Below are 23,686 nucleotides of genomic sequence, written 5' to 3' on the forward strand. Positions count from 1 at the left end.
TTGTTTATGTTGTTTTAGTTATAATTTACTGAGTTTAATTAATTAAGTTTAATTAATATGATGTCTGCAGAAGGAAAAATGCTTTCTGGCGCTTTGCTGATGCTGTCATATTTCACAATAACTCACCTTGGATTATTTTTATTGACATAACTGATTTTTTTAAGGTTTTGCCAGAAAGAAAATGTACATGGCTTGTTTCTATTTTCTCCACTTCCTCTTTGCAAATGTGTATTTGTTTGAGGTTCTGCTGCCCCTCTATGGCGGGAAACACAACCTGCACCGTTCCCTTGGTTTTCCGTAACCATGACAACTACCGGAAACAGTGTTGTTCGTACTTCGTTAACAGTACGAACAGGTCTACTCAAGCTCCAGTTAGACAAGTTATTTATTTCTTTATGGCTTAATATCTTTTTCAACGTAATGGACATATCAGTGATTCTTCCCGTTGAAGCGGAAGGCTTTATCCAGAGTCTGGAAACTTTCTCCCTCAAGGAAGTGGGCTCAGAGAGGTGAGACGAACCAACTAACTCTGCACCTGAGTTAAGTTAGCTTGTAAACACGATGCAACGTACAAAAAAAGGGAAAAAAAGAGAAAGAAAACAGTGTGATAAATAAACAGGGGTACATTAGTTGATTTCTCATTAGCCAGTACAGTTTGTAAATGCTAAATAAGGGAGCTTAATGTGCTTTGTTATACCAATAAAATAAAAAATCAACCCAAAGCACTCAGTGGTGCAAATTAAACAGTTGAAATTGAGCAAAACATCAGATTCAGATGTAGTTACAATATTGATATCATATATAACTAAATAATGTTGATTGCATTTTTGCCGTGAACCCATGCAGAGTGTAGGTTTGAGCATTGGAGGGGGCCCTCACCCAAGAAATTGACATTTCAAACACTTACGTATTTCTGGTGATGTTTTTGTCCATCAGTTTTTGTCAGAAGTAACCATCACAATACAACTCTAACCTTCTAATATTCATATTGAATGGAAAGTGCAGCAGCCAGAGCCCCCCCTTGTCTTTTAATTCAACCAAATATATCGTTCCTTTGTGAAATAAACACATAAATACATATACAATTATTTGGGTAATAAAAACATCAAGAGCTAAAAATTTTTATTATAATGTGCAGCTTAGATGGGAAACCATCTTCTACACTTAGGTCCGTAAATATTTGGACAGAGACACCCTTTTTTCTAATTTTGGTTCTGTTCATTAACACAATGAATTTTAAATTAAATAGCTCAGATGAAATTTAAGTGACTTTAAGCTTTAATTCAGTGGGTTGAACAAAAAGATCTGTTCAATCTTCAACAAGTGAAATGCATGCACAGTTGGGTTAAGATCAAGCGACTGACTTGGCCATTCAAGAATATTCCACTTCTTTGCTTTAATAAACTCCTGGGTTGCTTTGGATGTATGTTTTGGGCCATTGTCCAACTGTGTTATGAAATGCCACCCAATTAATTTAACTGCATTTAGCTGGATTTGAGCACATAGAATTAATTCGGCTGCTTCTGTCCTGTGTCACATCATCAGTAAACACTACTGTCCCAGTGCCACTGGCATCCATCCATGCCCAAGCCATCACACAGCCTCTTCCATGTTTTACAGATGATGTGGTATGCTTTGGTTCATGAGCTGTTCCATGCCTTCTCCATAATCTTTTCTTCCCATCACTCTGATAGAGGTTGATGTTGGTTTTATCTGTCCAAAGATGAATAGCCTTTCTATTCTTGAGGCTTATGAATGGTTTCCACCTTGCAGTGAACCCTCTGGATTTACTTTTAATGCAATCTTTTCCTTATGGGAGACCTACCTCCTGGAGAATGTTGTTCACTTGCTTGGTTGTTGTGGAGGGTTTTCTCTTCACCATAGAAAGTATTCTGCTATCATCCAGGACTGCCATTTTCTATGGATGTCCAGGTCTTTTTTTGTTGCTGAATTCACCAGCGCTTTCTTTCTTTCTCAGGACTTAACTGTGAATTTTGCCACTCCTAAAATTGTAACAATTTCTCAGATGTTTTTTTTTTTTCTTCTGTTTTCACAGCTTAAGGATCGCTTGTTTCACCTGCATGGAGAGCAAAATCTTCCAAATGCAAGCACAACACCTCAAATCAACTCTTAAGTCTTTTATCTGCTTAATTGATAATGAGATAATGAAGGAATTGACCAAACGTGCCCATGAAATTGCCTTTGAGTCAATTGTCCAATTAGTTTTGGTCCCTTTAAAAAGAGGGTGGCACATGTTTCAAGGGGCTGAAACTCCATTATATAACTGTAATTGGAATATGTTTCAGTAAACAAGTAAAAAAACAAAACTTGTGTCAGTATCCAAATATATATGGACCTAACTGTACTTTGGGATTTAATGCAATACATTAAATTACATTAATACATTACTAATACCCTTACAGGTTCAATACACACACAGGAATGTCTCTTCTGTCCTAGTTTTATGCTTCGTTTCAGACACAAGTAAAGTTGCCTTAGTATCCCTGTCTGACTTCCTTCTTTTTCCTCTTTTGGCTTCTTCATGGTTATGAGCCTGCCTGTGTATGGCACCATAACAGAGGTCATGCAGCTGCTGCCTGACATCACAGCACTGTCTAGCTGTGTGAATATGTGTGTACGTCCACTGCATCTCCCCAAAATCTGCACATATAAAGAAACTTATCAGTGTGGTCAAGTATAAAAAAGAAACACATTCAGGACTCTACAGCTCATGACTTGTTTGTATTTTCTCCACTTCCTTTTTGCATCATTTTGATAGAGATAGAGATTTTTTGTCAGAACTTTGTTCATCAACTCTGTTGGCTACTTTTAGTTTCTTTCTTTTTTGTGTGATGACGGATCTGGTCCTTTTTTGAGGCTTATCAGTCATTTGCATGTTGTGGTGAATCCCTTGAGGTTCTGGCCATGCAGTCGTCTTGTGATCTTTGATTAAGAAATATGTACATCTGCATCCTGTGAATGTTCAACCACATACCCCTAATATATCTCTGATAGATTTTGTTATTAACCGACATTATTACCGTCTTCACTTGCATAATAAGCTGTTTTTTTCCTGAAAATAGCTTTTAATCTATGTGATCTATTGTTTTTTGACTGGTTGTCAAAAAGGAAACAGCTGTCAAAGAACACTTAGTTTTGACTCCTTGAAATCAGTGTATGTTTCAAGTTCTTGAAATATAGATTAAAATCTACACAAACTAAAACTGACACTCTAATTTGTGTAATTTGAGGCACTTTACTGTAGCATCCATTGTTTCCAATTGAATGCACTGAAGCAGAGAGCCTAATAATATGTGTCTTTTTAAATACTTAAGAGAGAGATGATCTGGACAGATAAGATTCTTTGTGAAGAATATTCAAATCAGAATTTATACTTCATTATAATAAAGGCCCTGGGCCTTGACTAAAAGGAACTGAGAGTTAGATCAGACTTATTTTAGAGCTAGCTGGGGTTTTTGCTGTGTATTAACTTTTCTTTTCTTGTATTTTTACTTAGTCTGGGTTCCTGCTTTGGTTTATTCTTTCTTCACCTGTGTCTTGGTCAGATTGTCTCTCTTTATTTGATTACCTGGTTTCCCATCTCACCACTTGGTTTTCCGTCTTTGTCTTTAGTTTTGGGGTTTCCTGCCAGTTTTTTGCAGCACCCTTTGTTCACATTTTATGAGTCAATAAAGCTTCTTTTGCATACAGAGATTCTGTGTCCTGCTTTTGGATCCGCTCCTCATTACATCCTGATAATATCTGGTGTTTAAAACTGGAGATAGCTTCCTCATGTTTGAATTTCTCTCTGGGGACAGAAATTAGACCCGCTGCTGCCAATCAATGAGTATACCCTAATTCTGTGTATTTTGATGTGATTTTCGACAATTTACACCCTTAACTGCTGTAACTGATTGCATCCAATTGCCAACTTGACCCTATTCAGTCGCAGACTGTTTACAGACTGATTCCATTTTATGGCAACATATAGAGCAGATTTTGGTGACAGTATTGGTATGTTGACAATCTCAGCAGGAAAACGTAACTTTATCGTATTGAATAACACTAATGTCATATAATGAGTAAAGTATTCTGATAATATCATGTTGTGGGTTGTCGTGGTGATTCCAACCTTTAGCAATGATGCTTTTTTTCTGTTTGTGTGTTAACAGATGGTTCAAGCAGCATGATTATATTGAGAAACTTAACATGCAGGCAATACTGAATGCCTCTGCCATGCACGATGAGTTTGTCAAGGACCTTCTGGTTTCATTTGGAAAGGTGACTGCCGCAACTGCATATAAGCGATGCTAAAATGTCAGGAGGTTTTACGCAAGCCCTTTTACACTTTTCTAAGACGTGATTAGAGGGGAGTAATTCCTTTCCCTTTCCAGATACACATCCTGGTCCATGAGATGATCCTTATCGAGGTGTGGAAGCAAAAAGTGTTTCCCATCTTATGCCAGCTGGAGGATTTCAATCCAGAGAAGACTTTTCATCTTTACATGGTGGTGAGTGTTAAATGAGATGTTAAATAACAGAACACATTGCTCATGTTTCATGTCTTCTGTTATGACTCTTTAGATCCACCATGAAGCCACCATCATAAATCTACTTGAAACCATAATGTTTCACAAGGTCAGTAAGAACTCAAGTAATCCCTACATATCTTAAAACATTTCACACACCATGAAAGAACAGACTGTCATTCTCTGAGAACATGGTTGTAAATTAAGCATTATGGCAAGTGTTCAAGCGGTTGTGTCTTGTTTTGCAGGATTCATGTGATGCAGCAGATGACTCTCTTCTTGACTTGGTGGATTACTGCCATCGAAAACTCACCCTGCTGGCGAGTGAAGCGATAAGGGATGTTGCTGTGACCTATGACCAACACAAACAGATATCCTCTCTAGAGGTGAGAATGTATGTTTTGTTTTTGGTTTGACACATTTGCCGAAGTCTGTCGCAAACTTTTGAACTGTTTGTTTCGCTTCTTGAAGGAGCTGCAGGTGCAGAGTGCAGCTTTGGAGTTTGAAATCTCCCTGAAAGCCGTGTCAGTGGTGCGCTACATTACAGACCACGCAGACAAGTATGGCGCCCTGGAATTCACTTGGTTATGTTCTAGTGGAAGTATACTCAGTATTACACTGAGAAACACACTGCAGCTGACCAAAGGAATGTGTTTCTTTGCAGCATCAGCATTATCAATCGAATGCTGTGCACCCATAACCTTCCTTGTGTGCTGGTTCAGCTGATGGACCACTGCCCCTGGAGTCGCTGCAGAGAAGGTATTACCTCACTCATGAGATTGGTGTTGATCTAATAATCTACATGACTGGTAAAAAAAAACCCAGAAAAAACCCCAAAAACTTCTAAAAGCTACCCAAGCCAAGTTAAGCGACAGGAAGCTAAGCTTTCACACCTGCTAAACTTTCTTACTATTCAATAACCTACTCATTGTCTCCACTGTAGGTAACGTCCAAAAGCACATTGATGGCAAGTGGCAGACGATACCTGTAGAGGATCATTTAAAAATGACCAAACTCGACGGTCAGGTCTGGCTTTCCCTTTACAATCTGCTGCTAAAAGAAGAATGCCAGAGAAAATACGACTTCAGCAGTTTCAACAAGAGCCAGCTTCTGAAGGTATACAGTGGATGATTGTTTTGTTATAACTTTAGATGCACTGATCATGCGGTGTTGTTGTCATTCATTGTCTGTGCTAATTTTAAATTGTATCAACTCGTCCATCCAAATGGCTGCTGGATAGTAGCTGTAATCTGGTGTTTGGCAAGTGTGTGAGTGCCGGGTTATTGTCCTCCAGCATCATATCTCATCTCCTCCCTTGTTAGAGCACACATTCTGTTTCCAAGGGTTGTTTTGACCAAGATATTTCCTCCTATTATGAGCTTTCTCACCCTCTTCCTGCTCCATTAATTACATAACCAGGCAGCCATGTGCATCCTCCTGTAATCACATTTTATTCTTATGCAGTCTGTGTAAACTGATGATTCATACATTGTTATTCTTGCTTCACTGTATTTGTTGTCATTCATGTGCCACAGCTCAGAGGTTTCTTGACGGACGTCTTGATTGATCAGTTGCCAAATCTGGTGGATCTGCAGCGTTTCCTGGCTCATCTTACTGTTTCAGATCCAGCCCCTCCAAAAAAAGAACTGATTTTGGAGCAGGTGCAGTCACACTCACAAATGTTCACTTATCCCTGAACCTAAACAACGCACCTGTCCGTTTACACTTGGCTTTACTCTATTTATAGATCCCAGAAATGTGGAACCGCATTATCAGTGAGAATTCTGGAAAGTGGAAGGCAATAGCAAAGTATCAAGTCAAAGAAACATTCAACCCATCTGAAAGTGACTTGAGACAACAGGCCCAGAGGTAACACTGAAAACACAGGTCTGACTGATTAGAGAAGGAACAGAGAAACGACTCAGGCGCTCTGAATAATCAGCGCTTGTTTTAACTAGGCTGGCCCAGACGTACAACTTGGATGTGATGGAGAGTTTACTTCCTGAGAAACCAAAATGTGGATCCTGTGGGAGAGAGGCCAAAAAGAGATGCTCTCGCTGCCGAGGAGAGTGGTACTGTCACAGGTACTGACAGACCCTGAGCTGAGCCTGAAGGCAAAGCTCAGGCTGTTTTAACACATGCATGGAAGTCCTGCACCTTCCTAGGACTCTGTCAGCACTATATGCAAAATACCAGGACACGACCGCATGGTTATTAGCACATAATGCACCACACACAATCATAAATGCTAGCAACGAAGTTGGCCACTTGAATAGGTTTCGTTGTAGGCTACAAAGATTCCCTGCAGGAGTCCACATGTGAGAGTCACTAACAGTATTAAAGATGGGCTTAGCCACCATGAGCTCATTGGTTTTGGACTTGGCAGCTTTAGTTTTAGTTTTTGGTCACCACCGTTTTCATTTTTTGAAGCCAGGTTAGAAGCCAGTTACCTTATATAGATTGGAGGTTGGAGTCCTAATTTACTTTTTGCTTTTTTGCTTTACTTTTTCTTTTTGTTTTACTTTTAGTTTAGTTGTTTTTTCTTGCAATGAGCAATTTATTGAATATTTTTAACAAATTAAAAAAAAAAACAGTTTTAATTAAGACTCAACGCTTATTAACACTTAAGTACCGAACCCAATAAAAAGAAATGTTACTTTAAGCTGCAGAGCCACTTGAAAAATGGCTCACAAGTATGTGTTCATAGAGCTTATTCAGTGAACTATAACAGTGCCATTGTTGTTATTCATTCTCCATATGGAGGAGGGTGCTTACGCCTCCAGTGTCTCAGTAATATCCGTTTAGCCTCGGTAAACTGCTTCCCGTTTTCCAAGGAAGTGAAGTCAGAGTTTTGAGGTTCAGCTGCTGAACCTAAGATAGACAGCCTTGCAGAGGTTTTAAATATTTTAAGACTTCAAAAATAACCTCTTGCATATTATTCTAGAGACGCCCTGTCCCCCATACCTGCAGGAAATGTCCACGGGCAGTAATTACATCTGTGTAATTGCTGTGGTGTCTGTGCCATCTGTGTATTATTTTCATTTGTATAAATTTATTACCTATGTTTGGGGTAAAAATTAAGCAGGCAACACTTCCATTCATGCAATAAATTATACGTTTTGGAAGTGACACCTTTGCCTGACGGTAGCGCTATTAGTAACTGTACAACTGGAGTACTTGTAGGTCAGTTAAGAGGACCTCCTCTCCTTTTAGACAGAGCACATCTCATATGGGCATACCTCCAGAACTGACTGCATGGTAATTTATAAGTATCTACTATTTGACTAAAACTTAGAAAAATGTCAAAAAATGAAAAAGATAAGGAATTCTAGCGTTTCCAGTTAACGTGGTTAGCCAGCTACATTTAGCTACATTCATATAAACTGTATTGATTCTACTTGAGGCTTGCTCTTTTTGAAGCCAGCCTCGAGTGGCCATTAGAGGAACTGCAGTTTTTGCCGGACGCTGTGCTCTGTAGTTTCTTCAGCTCAAGAGATTTCGCTCTAGAAGCAAATGTCCATTAAGTGAACATTAGGTTTAACCTGCCTGGTCCCTGCCACCATCAAACCCCGTGCAATGGTGGATTACACTGATTTTCTTCACTGAAAAAAGTGTTTGTGTGAATGGGTGAATGTGGCAAGTTGTATAAAATACTTTGAGTTCTCAGGTAGAGTAGAAAAGCACCATTCAAAAACCAGTCCATTTACCACTGGTAGCGAATACGTGTCATGTGTGCTGCCTCCTGCGTGCTCACGTAAACCACACAAAGTATTTCCAGTACTGCAAATGTCTCTGAAGGGGAATAATTCCTGCAGATTACCACAAGTAAGAAAAAAGAAATGTGCTGCTTCTCTTTTCAAAATATCAAAAGGCCACGTGTGAGAGCGGCTCAGTACTTTCGACTCTCACGCATTGCTCCTAAGGTTTTGATAAAGTTGACGTAAGCTGCCGACAGTAGGTTCGCCGGGGCACTGAGAAACAAATTGAAACATATTTGAGAAACAAATGGAGTACACAGAGGTGCATTTCTTCAGTATTGGATGCAAAATGCATATTTTTGTTTAGAATGTGCTAAATGTGTGCTTTATTATCTTGCTGATGTATGTTTTCAGAGAGTGTCAAGTGAAGCACTGGCCAAAACACAAGAAAGCCTGCCAGCTCATGACCGAGACCACCGAGAAGATCGTCAGCTGAGGGAGACCAAACGGCTCTTTCTGTGGCTGATGACAGAAAGAGAACAGTGTGTTTCCTTAGTAGGCCAACACATTTATACACAGACTCTTTTTTCTTTTATCATTAAAACTGTTGATGCACCATTCAAGAATTTAGGATGTTGTAATCAAATTGCAATAAAGTTTTAAACCTGTATGCTTCTGTGTTTGCCTGTTTCATCAAAGTGCCAAGGAAGCGCTGCATGTTCTCTTTCACCAACAGCACCCCTTTGACCTTTGTATGCAATGCAGAGGAGGTACAAAGCAAAATGCCACAATAACCCATTTTCCTACTGCTTTTAGGTAGAGCCACCCAGTTTGAAGTAGTGATGCCTCTTTTTAAGTCATGCAGACTCCACTCTGAATGCTGGATTGCTGACTTTGTGCACTCTGTGTATTTGGGAGGTTCTAGGATTAAGAAGTTTGGTGGTTTTTACCAAATATCCATGTATTTAAACCTGTTAGTGGTGTGGCGGCAGATAAAGCTCAGGTCTGTGATGCGTTCAGATAGTGGCTTTTGGGGAGGGGGACTTTGCACGCCCACTCAGCTGTGCTCGGGACTCAGAAGCACCCCCTGTTTGAAAACATTCCGGATGTCGGTGCAGCTCAGTCTCATCTCACTCTCTCTTTTTCATGATAGGCCGCTTCCTCCTGCGCCGCAGTCCGACTTGAACAGATGGGTAACATCTTGAAAGACGTGCTCCGGCTCTGCCGTGAAAAGGAGGGCCCGGGATTTCGTTCGCTGTAAGCGGCCGGTGATGAGAGATTATTTCCAGACATGTAGCCGAGACTGCACACCTCCGTTATTTGGAAACCTTAAGAAATTTCAGCGGAAAGTTTTTTTTTTCTTTTCGACCTCGGATGGAAGAACTTTTGAGACAAAGCGGTAGCCACGGGGCTGTTTTCTCCCGTGTTTTGGTGAGTTAGACTTAAAATCACTGGATTTTGTTTCACTTCGCTGTTTATGAGTGAGTAGTTTAATATGCAGCTGTGTTGGGAATTAGGTTTTGAATGATCTCCCCGCGTCTTTTTTTTTCATGGACACGGAGCTGATGTATTTCTACTCTTGAAAAACTACATCTGACGGCACATGTCATTCTTTAGCTTTTTGTATTATTGTTAGGCTAAAATCTACATGACAGTGGTTTGAGAGGGGAATTTATTACAGAAGAAAGCAATAGTATACGAAGCCTACTTAGTGCAAGTCTACACATTTTGGTTGTATTTTATTAAAGTTTTAAGGTGTTTATACTCAGGGGCGTTTCCATGATTTTCTTTTTAAACAAACAAGCAAGGAGGGTGGTCCCCCAGGATTTCAAAATAAACACCAAATTAAACCACTTGAAAAAATTATTGGAAGTTACGTGAGTGAATTATTTTGTGGACGCGCATCCTTCCTGTATGCGTCAGGAGATGTGGCTGACCGTCAACAGTTAGACCACAGTACTGAAACAACCACAAAGCCTACAGAGCTAATAAAAACTAGTTCGATTACAGTTACAGATATGTTTTTTCCATACTGAAAGGTAGTAGGAAAGAACAATGCCACATACAGTAGGAGAAATAATTATTTGATCCCCTGCTGAATTTGTAAGTTTGCTCCCTTACGAAGAAATGAAAAGTCTGTAATTTTCACCGTAGCTTCATTTTAATGGAGAAAGACAGAAGGTCAACCAAAAATCCCCCCCAAAATAAACCCCACATTACATAAAAGTTATAAAGTGATTTGCATGTTATTCAGTGAAATAAGTATTTGATCCCCAAATAAAACATCATTTAGTACTTGTTGAAGAAACCCTTGTTGGCAAACACAGTAAGTGTGTAAGACGTTTCTTGTACTTGGTCACCAGGTTTTCTTCCCACACACACATATCTCAGGAGGGATTTTGGCCCACTCCTCTTTACAGAAACTCTCCAAATCCTTTAGGTTTCCTGGCTTCTTTTTGCCCCCTCAGTGCAGTGAAAACGTTCTGTACCCCAAAGCATAATGTTTCCACCTCCATGCTTGGCTGTGGTGATGGCGCTCTTTAGATTGCAACAGCATTTCTCTCCCTCCAGACACAGCAGGTCGACTTGATGCCAAACAGCTTGATTTTGGTTTCATCTGACCGCAGCACTTTCTCCCAAACCTTCTTGGAATCACTTAGGTGTTCTTGGGCAAACTTCAAATGTACATGTGCCTTCTTGAGCAGGGGGACTTTATGGGTAATGCAAGATGCTGATGGTGTTTTCAGCAACTTTGGTCCCAACTGCTATCAGATTATTAACAAGCTCCTTCCATGTCGTTTTGGGCTGATCAAGCAGCCCAAAACTACACGATCATCTTCACATGAGGTAAGATCTTGCATGGCGCTCCAGACTGAAGGTGCACAATGGATATTTTATATTTCTTCCATTTCTGAATAATCGTACCAACAGTTGTCACCTTCTCGCCAAGTTTCTTGCTTCTTGCTGATGTTCTTTTAGCCCTTTCCAAACCAAAGAGCCTTTGACAGCTCTTTGGTCTTGCCTATGGTGATAGAGAGTTTTGAATGGAAGAAACTGATTCTGTAGACAAGTGTACTTTATACATGTAATGAGATTAGGAGTACGTGTAACTGATTGGTTGAGCAATTAATTGTCACGTGGACACACAGCCAATCCATGGAAGTCAGGGTGTGTTTTAGAAGATTAAATATTTACCTTACTCAATGAAATTCACGACTTGATGCAATGTGTTTTTTTTTGGATTTGTGATTGATATTCTGTCTCTCCCCATTAACATAAAACTACCATAACAATTAGAGACTGTTAATTTCTTTGCAAGTAAGCAAACTTACAAATTCAACAGGGGATCAATTGATTATTTCTCCCACTGTATACTATTTTATTTATGCTGCTTTATGTTTATTTTTCACTTTTATTTTAAACTTTTATTCTTTTGAATTTGCAGACTTGAGATTTGCATAAAAAACAGTCAGTTTTTAAATTATAATGCACTATTAACGGTGTAATGTGCCAAACAGTCAGAATGCGCCTTGACATATATATAACATTACTATGCTCTTTATGTGTTTAACCAAACTGTGCTACTAAGAGTGCTACTAAGTACTTTCATATTTGGTACATTAGTACATTAAGCTGAATTAACACTAACTTCATTATTTCAGGTTGCACTCTGATAATACAGAGTCTGTGTTTTTTGTCAGTTAGTGATAAAATGGAGGAAACCCGGCACTGAGTGACACAATGTCTTGGGAGGAGTTCATCGAGCTCCGTGACCTCAGGTCGACCAAAGAGCAGATAGAGCTGACGGGAACGCGCACTCCGTGCTCACCTCCGCGTCTGGAGAGAACCAACGCCCTGAGGATAAGTCCGGGAAGGGTCCCGGACCTGCTGAGTCGTGCAGGCATTATCAGAGTCCTGAGCAGCAGCCAGGACCCACAGCTCACAGAGGAGAAAGGAGAGGGCCACGACTTCCAACCCTGTAGCCACGCTCAGCCCACGTGGTGCGACCTGTGTGGAGACTTTATCTGGGGCCTTTACAAGCAGAGCCTGCGGTGTGTCAGTGAGTTGGCTTACATATGCTCTTTGTGCATCTGGGTGTGTGCATGTGTCAATGCTTTGGTGCATTTGCATGAAATGAGCGTACTGACAGAAAGAGGAAATTTACTAACACAGAGGAAGAGGTAACCACCAGCGTACCTGCAAGCCCAGATTACAGTCCTCCCAGCCTGATGACTTAAACAAGGCTTCATACTAACTAAACATAAATGCTCTCTATGTTAACATTCTGGGAAAATAAAGAGAATTGTTGCCTGTACAATTTTTATAATTTTTCACTTCTACCCAGTATCTAACCTGCATACACTTAGGGGTTTGGCCATTGCCTAGGCTGAGGTTCAGCTACACTCATATGTGCATTTGCAAAAGTTTCATTAACTGAAACCCACCTAAATAAAGAGCAGTGGTTTGTGCAAAGCATTTAGTTGGGGAAATAGGGGTCCCTTACTGTAACCTGAACATGAAACATTGTCACAGTCTTTGCAAAGAGACATATAGTCAGCTTTCCAGCTGACTATATGTTTTCACAGCTGAATCCAGCTGATTGGAAATTGCTATTTATATTTCTTCAAGTATTTGCAATTTATTTTATATACGTGACTGTATGGTCTGGTACTTACATAATGCTTTTCTACACTATTGAAGAACTGCTGCATTCACCCATACACTAGTTTGTATGCATAAGCACTTTTAATCTAAGATTCACACTCCAGTGAATGCAGCCGGGGCAATTTAGGGTTCAGGATCTTACCTAAGGATATCCCAACATGCAGACCAGAGGAGGCAGGGAATCAAAACAAAATTGTTGTTTTACTAAAAACAGTGAATAACTGCAGGTAAAAACTGTAGTAACCTTTACCCTCCAGCAGAGGAGAGGCAATCACACTTACACAACATTATGACTTTCATCTTGCACATTCGCATGTATGGCAACGTGAGTCTAAACTCTATGACTTTCTTCATTTACAGATTGTAAATTCACATGTCACTACCGATGCCGTGCCCTGATTCGACTGGACTGCAGCTGGGAACGAGGCTCCTTGGCTGACCCCACATGTGTCGTGGAGCACACCATAGAAACGGACACAAATGTGGTAAGGAGCTTTGCATTAGGAAGCTGACAGCTGACACGGCGCCCTTTATTACTTTACTACCACCTTTGTTCTTAATCAGCTGCGTTGCTAGTTGGTTTCACTTGCTTTTTTATGCTAGCGTCAATATCAAGAACTTTACACCGCATAATATACATCATTTCTTAAGACCTCTGCACTCTGCATGTTATGCAATGCACTGCCTGTTTGGATTGCATGTCACTGTACTAGATAGGAAAGAAATCAGGAACAATGTGAAACCAACAATAAGTGCACACAGTTCACACCCATTTACTAACTGCACACGATCAACTGAAAGTTGCACCACTCTTTCAGATTTAGTTGTATTTACTGTTAGCATTGCAACTCCAGACAGGACAAACATTACAAATATAACATTGCTCAGGGGAAGTAAAGTCTTTCAAAGGGGAAGCTTGTCTGCAGAGGAACAGAAAATGTTACAGTGAACACCTTTTGTAAAATGTGATTTAGTTTAGTCAGTCACAAAAGTGAAATGTCAGTTTTTAAAGTACTTAAGCAAAGCAAAAAACAACAAAACACACTACAGCAACCAACTGTTGTTGTGATCTAGTGCTACATAAATAAAATAAAATTGAATTGAATAGTACTTTATGGATTCCTGTGAAAAAAAGGTACAGCCCATGATTCAGTAGCTTAGGGAACCACCTTCAGCAGAAATAACTTGCGCAATTATTTTCTGTATGACTTTATCAGTCTCTCACATACACATGTGGGAGAATTTTGGCCCACTCTTCAGCGATGTTTCTCACAGTTGAGGTTTGTTAGTTTATGCACAGTTGTCTGAAGATCAGACGACAGCATTTCATAAGGTTGAAGTCAAACGTTTGACTGAGCCACTGGAACATCTTGATTCTTTTCAGCCATTCTGTTGTAGATTTGCTGTTGTGATACAGATGATGGATGGCCTCACATTTGACTCTAGATTATTTAGGTGTGCATGGTTGACTCAGTGACTGCCCAGGTATTATGGCTGCAGTACAAGCACAAATCATTACCCCTCCACAACCATGCTTGACAGTTGGTATGAGGTCTTTCTGCTGATATGCACTGTTCTATTTTCGCCAGGTGTGCATTGTGGCCAGACATCTCCACTTTGATCTGATCTGTCCAAAAAACTTTTTTCAAATTGTACTGTCATGAATTTTGGCATTTGGCATGCTAACTGAGGCCTGTACAGTCTGAGGTTGGAACGCTTTTTATTTTGCTGAGCAGCTAAACTATTTTAGGTTTTCCTATCATATAAGTATGAAGTACCAGGAATTAGTTAACGGGTTCAGAGAAAATCTTTTATTCTGTTTTTAATGTTTTTTTTTGTTTTTTTTTACCTGAATTCAAGGCCAGTTAGGCAGCTGTATTATAATAGTAGAAGAAATCCCATCACAATCTTTTTTTTGTACCATGCTAGTATAATCCATTAAGTAGTAACTTAGTAAAGTAGATATCCAGCAGAGCACATATCTTTGTATCATGTTAGCTGTTATTATTCACTTTATTAAGCGCCTGTTACTTATCAAAAGAATATAAATACAAAGATAAACTTGAGCAAGCCGACACCAAGGCATGGCTAAAAAAACATGTCGGTATTTGAGCTTTTGTGTGCACACTTGCAGTCCTTGTATAATAGCAAAACGACTAGCTGCCAGGAAAATAACAGTCAAATTCAGAGCATTAAAAAACAAAAACAAATCACAGATATCTACTGACATTTTTGCAATACTACCCTCTGCAAACTATCATTCAAATGTTTCACTCTTAGCTCAGTAGGAGTGGGCTGATCAGGTTAATATTTGAACTGTTAGTTAATATTTGAATAATAAAGATGGTACCGAGTCATACCTGTGCTCCAGTCATGCACACCCAGGACATAAATGTATGTTTATTGCAGTCATATTGACTGCTTGAGATGTCTGTACACCAGTGTGCCACCACTAACTTCAGCTGCACCACAAATATTTTTGTTTATGAATCAGTCCTGGTCTGCTCATTCTGATAGCACTATGGAGGTTTTCTGGGTTTAGCATCAGAAAACTCATTAGTTCACATTAGCAGGTTTTCAGTGTATTTCCTACTAATACATATCTGATCATATTTACCCTCACCTTATTGATCTCTAAATGCACAAAGATGAAAACAGATGTTCAGAAATACTTGAATCACTGTGCTGTTTGCTCTTGAATTGAGGTTCTTCTCAGCGTTATTTCCATATAACATGTTAATACCTTATAACATAACATATTGTCTGTGAAAACTATGTGTTATAGATTGGATGTTTGAGGTGAACAGAGGCAAGACTTTATCAGAAATTGTAAAGGCTGGACAAAAAAACCCCAAAACTAAACAACTCGTGTGCTGCAGTTTGAATGACGGTTATTTTGTAGCAATTTTGTCAACATGTCTGATTTTAGTTATTTGGTAGCTAGATTTAGCCACAGAATAAACAAACTTTTAAATAAGTCTTTTCATCTTTAGTCACTTCACAGTAACACCTCCCCTGCTGGTTTGGGAAGTTTTTCCATTGCTGCACACGAGAACTGAAAATCTGGGCTGCAGCTGGAGCAGTTTTTTTTTTCTTTTAATTAGTAATCCAACACAGAGCTGCATTTTTCCTAAATTACTTAATGTGAGACCAGAAACTGTTTTGACACTAAAAGCTGATTTTGCTTTTAGTCTAGCTGGTTACAGAAACCGAAGATTTTACAACAAGATTAAACAAAAACCAAAAAAAATGCATTTTGTCCTGATTCGCCACAATGTGGTACATACGTTATCTGTCGGTATCAACAGCTATACTTTTTCATTCATTTAGGGTTTTTATTTTTTCAGATTGATATGCATTTTTGGGAGAAAATGTCATTGCAACATTTCAGTGCTCACTGTAATATATTTAGATTGCTTGTATTTTCTGAACAGCCATCAAAAAAATAAAGGATATTATATCTATATTAATTAAAATCAGGGGAGGGGAAGAAAATACCCCAAAATAAGCAACCGATGAATAATGTGAAACGGCATTTTGGTGAAACTGTGACTGTGAAACAGTAGTACCATTATTAAAACAGGAACTGCCTTCCACTCCTTGTCAGCTGGGTAGGCTCCAGCACCCCCGTGACCCTAAGCTGGACGAGTGGTTAAGAAGATGGATGAAGTGATTTAAGGATCATGCTTTTTCATGTGACATTTAATGTGCTCATCATGTGGACTGTTTCATAGCTTGAAGAACTGTATAGTTTTATGTTAAGGGAGGTTTGGGGTAATTACTTTGGCTTATCTCGACTTGAGTTTAGACAAACTACTTAGACGGATGAGACAGAAAGTCTGTGTTCGAAATTAGATGGATTTGCAGGAAGTGGACACTCATGACAGAGTCTATTTATGCTTTTAGTGGGGGATGGGTAGTAGAAACAGGAAACATTCTTATGGTGACTTCATAAATTTCCTTTGTGTTCAGGCACATCTCTTTTAGCTAACTGCTATACTTCTAGCCTTCTTGTCATAATAACACCCCAAAAGCTGAACTAATTCTTTAGAAGTCACCAACTCATATTTTGGTATAATACAACAAATCGTCAAACCGAGCTACCAAACTTGAAACACAGGTATGTCTCAAGACCTTTTATCTATATCAGATTTTATGATGTGTTTCCTAGCAACCACCTAAAAACAGGCCTAAATGACGCATATTTAGCATTTGTGGTCAGAAGTTTACAGACTCATCGTGGGCATGAATGTGATGGTAGTTTTGGTCTTTTAATGATTTCTTTGAACTATTCTTTTTTCCAGGGTGGAGCAATTGGACAGCATACATCTTTAATTCCTTTAAAAAACAAGAAGTGGGTGCAGAAGTCTGAATTTTGGATTTTCTCTAATCCACATGGGCTCTAAAGTACATATACAACTAAAGCAGTATTTGGTTAAATGTTCCTTAGCACCTTAATCCAACACTTTTGGTTTCCATCAACAAGCTTCTGGCATAATTCTGTCTGACCACTCTTCTTGGTTGACTTCATTTAATTGGTTGGTTTCCTGGCAGAGACGTGTTTTCAAGCATAGTCCACAAATTTTCAAAGGGGTTGGAGTCGGTGCTTTAAAAAGGCCATTCCAGAAGCTTAATGCTAGCCTGCTTTTTCCATTTCAAAACAAGCTGTGATGTAGCTTTGGGATTATTGTCCTGCTGGAACAACAATTCTGCACAATTTTCATCTGTACAGCTGTTTATTTAAATTAAGTAGTCCTTCTTCTCAATTATTCTATCCACTTTGTGCAATATACCAGTAGCACTTGTAGCAAAACAGCCACAGAACATGATGCCACTACCACCATGCTTGACAGTTTTTGTTTACTCCTTCAAATATACCTCTTGTCGAGGGCAACATCTCAATCTTTTTCTCATCTGACCATATTACTTTTCTCCAGAATGCATTTGGCTTGTCAGTGTGGGCAGCTGCAAATTTCAGTCGAGCTTGAAGGTATCAGTTCTGGAGCAGGGGCTTCTTTATTGGTAAGCAACTTCTCAGCCCATGAGTCCAACTTTCACTGTGGACAGCAATGCTGGTGTTCAAGCAGTTTCCAGGGAAGGCTTCAGGCTTCATGCTTCCCGGGTTATTTCTGAAAATCCAAACCAATTTCATCTGAGGGTGAAAGTTTGGTTCTTCTTCCTGACCTTGGTAAAGTGGTGACACTAATTACAGTACGAGTATTAGTTGTAGCCAACTATGTGCACTAATGAGAAGATATTAAGCCTTGGCCTTGTCAACTTAAGTTAATTCAAAAGTAAATGACTGTATGCGTACTTTTTACACTGTGTGGATTTGAGAAAATCCAGAATAATTCAAACCCGTTCTCCCAATTCTTGTTTTTTTTTAAAGTAACTAAATGTGCATCCCCACCCTGGGGGAAAAAAAGAACTGTTCAAATAAGTAATAAAACGTCTGTGACATTCAAAGCCATGATGAGAGTATTTTTCACAGGAACCACCTTTTCATGATACATTTAATGGGTGCATGTCTAATAAGTGTACTGGTACATACAAAATGTTTATGGCCCCATAATGTCATAACAGAAATAAAAAAAAAGAAAAAAGAAAGAAAGGGAAAATAACACAACAGAATAGTGTATTAATAAGTGTACTATTACACTTATTAGACTATGTGCAGTTGACATGGTCCCTTAATCGTGCATAGACGTAAACACATTTTGCTGTATACAAACTCGTAATCAGTCCCATATTTGTTTTGTATTTATATAAACAACATCTACCAGAGGTGGTCTTTACTTTTCTCAATGGGAGTAAGTATATCAGTTTGCTGTAGGGCTGTAGCATTATGGGTTGCATTATGGGAGTTGTAGGCTCCAGTGTTATGGGGTATTTTATCTACATCTTGTGCATCCCATATTTCTAAGTAAGAAAGTAAAATAATTAATAGAGCACCATTTAAATTTTCTATTGATCAACACTGAATAACGAGACATAAAAACATAATCAAAGCTGCATAACTTTTAAATAAGTTACGTTGGCAGTTACTTCCTACTGAGTAGCGAGCCCCAGCATCACACGACTGGGTCAGCGGTCCGTGAGGAAGCAGCAGCTCCAACAGCACCCCCCACCCCACCCTACCCTGGGAAAAAAAGGGCAGAAAGAAGGGGGTGAAACAGGGCTGCCCAGAGGAGAGGGCTTTGGTATTTCCCGTGCTGTCCAATCACTGCCGGCTGAGGCGGTTTGTGTATTTCCAAACTCAGCCGACCTGGGTGGGGCCTCTTCGGGGGGAAGGAAGCGGGGCATCTAGGGCGGAGATCTGCACACATCCTGTTTCACACAGAGTTTGTACTGCGGAAACGTGGCCGGTAGGCTGAGTTTGAGGAGAAGATTCGTGAGATCTTGTTGATAGTCGTCGACATTTTTAGCGGTATTTTGTCCTGCGCGAGAATATTTAACATTATCGTTAAAAGCTAGCGACTGTTGCTGGTTAGGACTTTTTTAAGGCATAGGTGAGTCAGTGAATTCCAATTAAGCTTAATTGAGAGCGATTCGGGTTTTTTTTAACAGCTTAGTAAAGTTAAAGGTTCCCGACTCTTTATTGGATATATGCCGGTAGTCAGCATGACCTCCGCGGCTAGCAGCTCGGATAAAACTCCCTCCTTTGAGATGACCTGGGGCAGCTCCACCAGCAGCGGCTACTGCAGCGACTCGGACTCCGACTCCGAGTTCGAGCAGTACTTCACCGCCCGGACATCTTTCTTCCCCAAAATCCGAAAAGATACTGTCAGTCCCGCAGTTAAGCAGGTGAGAAATTTTAGAAGTTTAAAAACACATTAGGTTTCATAAAAAAATCCTTAGCTTTAAAATAAAGGGGAAGTGAAACTGTGGGTGTTTCGCAGCAGGACTGTATTCTCGCGTTATTTCCCCATTTCTGCTTATTAGCTGTCAGTGTTGGGTTTATGATTGAGTTTTGTTTGTGTTTTTTTACTTCTGGGATGAGTTGCTGGGCGTCCTACTTTGTAGATGCTGCTGGGAATGAGTTGTTTTGCTCAAAGGAACCCCAGCAGACTAGATGGTTGGCAAGCTTGCAAGGCTCAAGGGTGGAGTTCCTCTAGTTTTAAGTAAACAGGTTAAAGACTTGTGTGAACTTTTTAAAATGCAAATGAACTCTCGTTCATTACACACACACCGGTATATATGTGTCTTGTTGTAACAAGCACAGACCCACAGATGAACCAGTGACGCACTCAAGTTTCCAGCCAAACACCCACCATTCATTGACTCGTCTCTCAGGTTGTTCACATTAATTTCTCAGTCACACATGAGTCATGGAGTGTTTTGGGTTTCTTCATTTTCTTATCTTTTAGTCATACGCACACCCACATGGGTATCGGGTTTCTTTCCTGTGAGATGTGGGTGCAGTTTACTATAGAAATATTTCCCATAAGCCATCCTCTGCCTCTGCGTTAAGGGATTTTTTTATTTTATTTTTTTAAATGTTGTTCGCACACTCTACACAATGTTTACATGACTCTCCTTTTGCCAGCAGGCAGAGGCACAGTTGTGCATAATTTTCTCCCACCATATTTTGACTTATTGATTTGTTTAACAGCAGCATATTAACTCAACGGCCCATGGCTCTCCCTAGGGATTTGCAGCTATGGATCTTTACATGCTGGATGTCTAATTAAAAATTTTTCTTAGGCAGTCTGTGGTTCAGCAGATAATTAAACATGAGGTAGCCTATAAGAATTTGCATTTGTTATTTAATCTCACCTTTATTGGCAGTCTTGCATCTACAATATTGGCTGCTGCTCCTGAGAATACCCCTACCATGAATAATTATAGTGTGAATTGGAAGACACAAGAAAAGCCTGATTTTTTTTAATCTGGCAACCCTTCATCTGCAGGAGGGGGCAAATGTGCATGACTGAAACATGACTGGGAGTTTGCGGTCGCTGAGGCAGCTGACTTCACAGGATGTGCCTGCAAAACAGAGGAGGGCATTGTCTCTCCTGCTAGCAAGAGCCTGTGAGGGGTGGCTATTTTTACATGAGCACCAAGTTGAGGAATGCAGTGTAGAGCCGTTGGCCACAGTCATCATTGCAAACAGCTGCAAGTTGCACATCCCCTCCCTTTTCCTCCCTCTTCCTCCCCCCTCCCTTCTCCCATCAGCCCTCCTACATGGAGGCATCAGAGCCGCTGAACTGGATTGGACAGAGCTGACATCATTGTGTTCGCCTCTTTTGCTGCGTTGTCCGGAAGTTGAAAGTCTGATGCAACTGGTGTTCGCTGTTCGAAACACAGAACATCAGTTAAAACTAGCTTTTACTCTCGTGTTTCAGCAGTGTTGCTGAAGAAAAAACACGGAAGACATATTTAAATCAAATTTGACTGACATTACAACTTTTTTTTTTCCCTCCCATGTTAAAACACCCTAAAAAATGAACACTGGGCTTTTTCAACACTAATGCAGGGGTTTTTCCTGCGTGTAAATTTTTTTTCACATTGACCAAAGAGGTTTTGGCCGTCCACCAAAGGGAAACCACCAGAACTGTAATTTTTAAACCAGTTGTTTTTAAATAGGGTTTAATTCACTTGAGCTTAAAATGCGTTTTACTTATCAAATGTCCAGAAAAAAATAAAAAGGCAGAAAATTTCTTTGATTTTTCTTGAGTAAGTGGCCACAGACTTTTATTCTTCACTTTATCTGGACAAACATAGTCACGGGGACATGGTCTTGTGCAGTCACCCTCTCAAAGGCTCATTTTGAGCGGGAAAATCCCTGTAATGCTGTAAGACACGGTCATATAAAGGACCTTTCCTCTGCTAATCAGTGTTTTGTCCTGGTCTCTGGCTTGGCCCTGCTTTTTTTTTTTTTTTTTTTTTTTGAGGTGAGCACTGACACCTGGTGGTTAAAGACTGTAACTTTTCTGTTCTTTCCAGGATGAACAGATTGAATGTAGTAAGCAGGAGCTGACAGTGGTGGACGTTCAGCAGAAAGTGAAGGAGTACAACGCTCAGATCAACAGCAATCTGTTCATGAACATGGTGAGCAGTGATTCTTTACAACAAATCCCTGCTTTTCCCTGGAAAGCATTTTTATCTTTTAGTTTAATATTTTGTTGTTTTTTTCCTTAAACAGAACAAGGATGGGTCCTACACTGGCTTCATAAAGGTGCAGTTCAAGCTGGCCCGACCCGTGTCTGTTCCCACCCCAAAGAAAGGAGGCAACGACACAGGCGGGAGGCGGGCCAGCGGAGTGAAACGGCGCACCTCTTTCTACCTGCCGAAGGACGCGTCCAAGCATTTGCACATAAGTTCTCGAACTTCGGCTCGTGAGGTCATCGAGGCTTTGTTGAAGAAGTTCACCGTTGTGGACAATCCCGCCAAGTTCGCTCTATTTGAGCGCAGCGAGCGTCACGACCAAGGTATCCTGCTTTAACATTAAATCGTGATTTCTTTTCTTTTTTGATTTAATGTGTTTGGTGATCACTAAATGGTTTCTTTCTCCTCCAGTTTATGTCCGTAAGCTTTCTGATACTGAGCGTCCCCTCCGTCTGCGTCTGTGCGCTGGACCGAATGAGAAAGTCCTCAGTTTTGTGCTGAAAGAGAACGAAACTGGCGAAGTCAATGTGAGTGAAACATGAACAGCTCTACATCCAACACATATGGATCGTTCACCTTCAGATATACCAACTTAACTTCTCTCTCGCTCTCGTTTGCAGTGGCATGCCTTCTCCATGCCTGAGTTAAAGAACTTCCTGCGGATTCTGCAGCGCGAAGAGGAGGAACATATCAAGCAGATCGTGCAGCGCTACGCTTTGGCTCGCACTAAAATGCAGGAGGCTCTGGCTGGCTCAACACCCGGCTGAGATGCCCGCGCTCGGAGGGGCTTTAGCGTGCACCTTTTGGCTGGACGATCACCAGAAGATGACCGGCCATCGATGCATCCAAAGATCCCAGAGAATCCAACTCCAAACGCCTCTTGGTGAACGAGAGTGTGAGACAGGGCGCGAGACTATGAGAGCGAGCGAGAGAGAGAGAGCGCTAGCGCGAATGTGCATGTGAGATGATGCGAGAGATGAGACGTGCCTTACACCTGGAGAGTCTGATGTGCCTGAGAGAATGAGTTGAGAGAATTGATGACTGGCAGATGAGACAGTAATGTCTTTAGCTTTTGGTTACTGTAGGATTATCCTGCACCTCAGCTGTGTTATTTTTCCAGAAAATCAAAATTGGTAATATGTCAAATAATGCATTTAATCCCCTTTACCTTCACTCAACAACCCACCATAATAATGATGCTTCTCACCCTCGAGTTAAACACATACTTGCTGTAAGGTATTTGGATTTTCACTTGACCTAAGCTCCGAGTCTGCCATGTCCTCTCTTACACCCCTGATGGGTGCAACTCTGAACTTCACTGACAATTTGTGAGTGTGACTGATGTATGGACATTTGTATGGAACTATGAATGTCTGCGAGAACAGTGCCCAAGTCACCCTGGTTGACTGGAACCTTGAATGAATATTGCTTTGCATGTGTTTAACTGGAAGTTTCCTGTCATTCCTTTATATCTTTGTTTTGTTCTGTCCTTTAAAACAAAATGTTTGTCTTCTGTCACTCTGTTCACTTTCACTGTATGTAAGTCTATGCACAAATTTACTTGTTGTAGCAATCTTAAGAATGTCGTGACAAATGTGCACTGTCTTTAGTAAAGAGTTACAAAAAAAATTATTAAGTTTTTGTATTTTTTTTTTCTTTTTTTACAGGTGCAGTGCTGTGAAAAAG

At 40.2% G+C, this 23,686-nt stretch overlaps 2 protein-coding genes across 4 annotated transcripts; both read left to right on the forward strand.

Annotated features, from left to right (window-relative positions):
• The first annotated feature begins 293 nt into the window (after positions 1–293).
• Positions 294–8,897, forward strand: zmynd10 (zinc finger, MYND-type containing 10). The gene is made up of 12 exons (XM_031757593.2): positions 294–509; positions 4,173–4,281; positions 4,395–4,511; positions 4,585–4,638; positions 4,778–4,915; positions 5,001–5,089; positions 5,194–5,288; positions 5,473–5,645; positions 6,065–6,190; positions 6,277–6,398; positions 6,488–6,613; positions 8,642–8,897. Exons 1-12 carry the CDS (start codon positions 304–306, stop codon positions 8,721–8,723), a joined length of 1,437 nt encoding a protein of 478 aa, XP_031613453.2. The 5' UTR covers positions 294–303; the 3' UTR covers positions 8,724–8,897.
• A 431-nt stretch (positions 8,898–9,328) lies between these two features.
• Positions 9,329–23,629, forward strand: LOC116334210 (ras association domain-containing protein 1). Of its 3 annotated transcripts, none has more exons than XM_031757569.2 (7): positions 9,329–9,658; positions 11,933–12,287; positions 13,253–13,377; positions 21,839–21,943; positions 22,038–22,323; positions 22,412–22,527; positions 22,621–23,629. In XM_031757569.2, exons 2-7 carry the CDS (start codon positions 11,969–11,971, stop codon positions 22,765–22,767), a joined length of 1,098 nt encoding a protein of 365 aa, XP_031613429.1. In that variant the 5' UTR covers positions 9,329–9,658; positions 11,933–11,968; the 3' UTR covers positions 22,768–23,629. The 3 variants fall into 3 exon arrangements, with proteins under 3 accessions (XP_031613429.1, XP_031613428.1, XP_031613430.1); XM_031757568.2 differs by having other exon boundaries at positions 9,330–9,658; positions 11,929–12,287; XM_031757570.2 differs by lacking the exons at positions 9,329–9,658; positions 11,933–12,287; positions 13,253–13,377 and adding an exon at positions 19,166–19,696.
• The last annotated feature ends 57 nt before the right edge of the window (positions 23,630–23,686 follow it).

Source organism: Oreochromis aureus, linkage group 5 (genome assembly GCF_013358895.1).
Source record: "Oreochromis aureus strain Israel breed Guangdong linkage group 5, ZZ_aureus, whole genome shotgun sequence".
Classification (NCBI taxonomy): domain Eukaryota; kingdom Metazoa; phylum Chordata; class Actinopteri; order Cichliformes; family Cichlidae; genus Oreochromis; species Oreochromis aureus.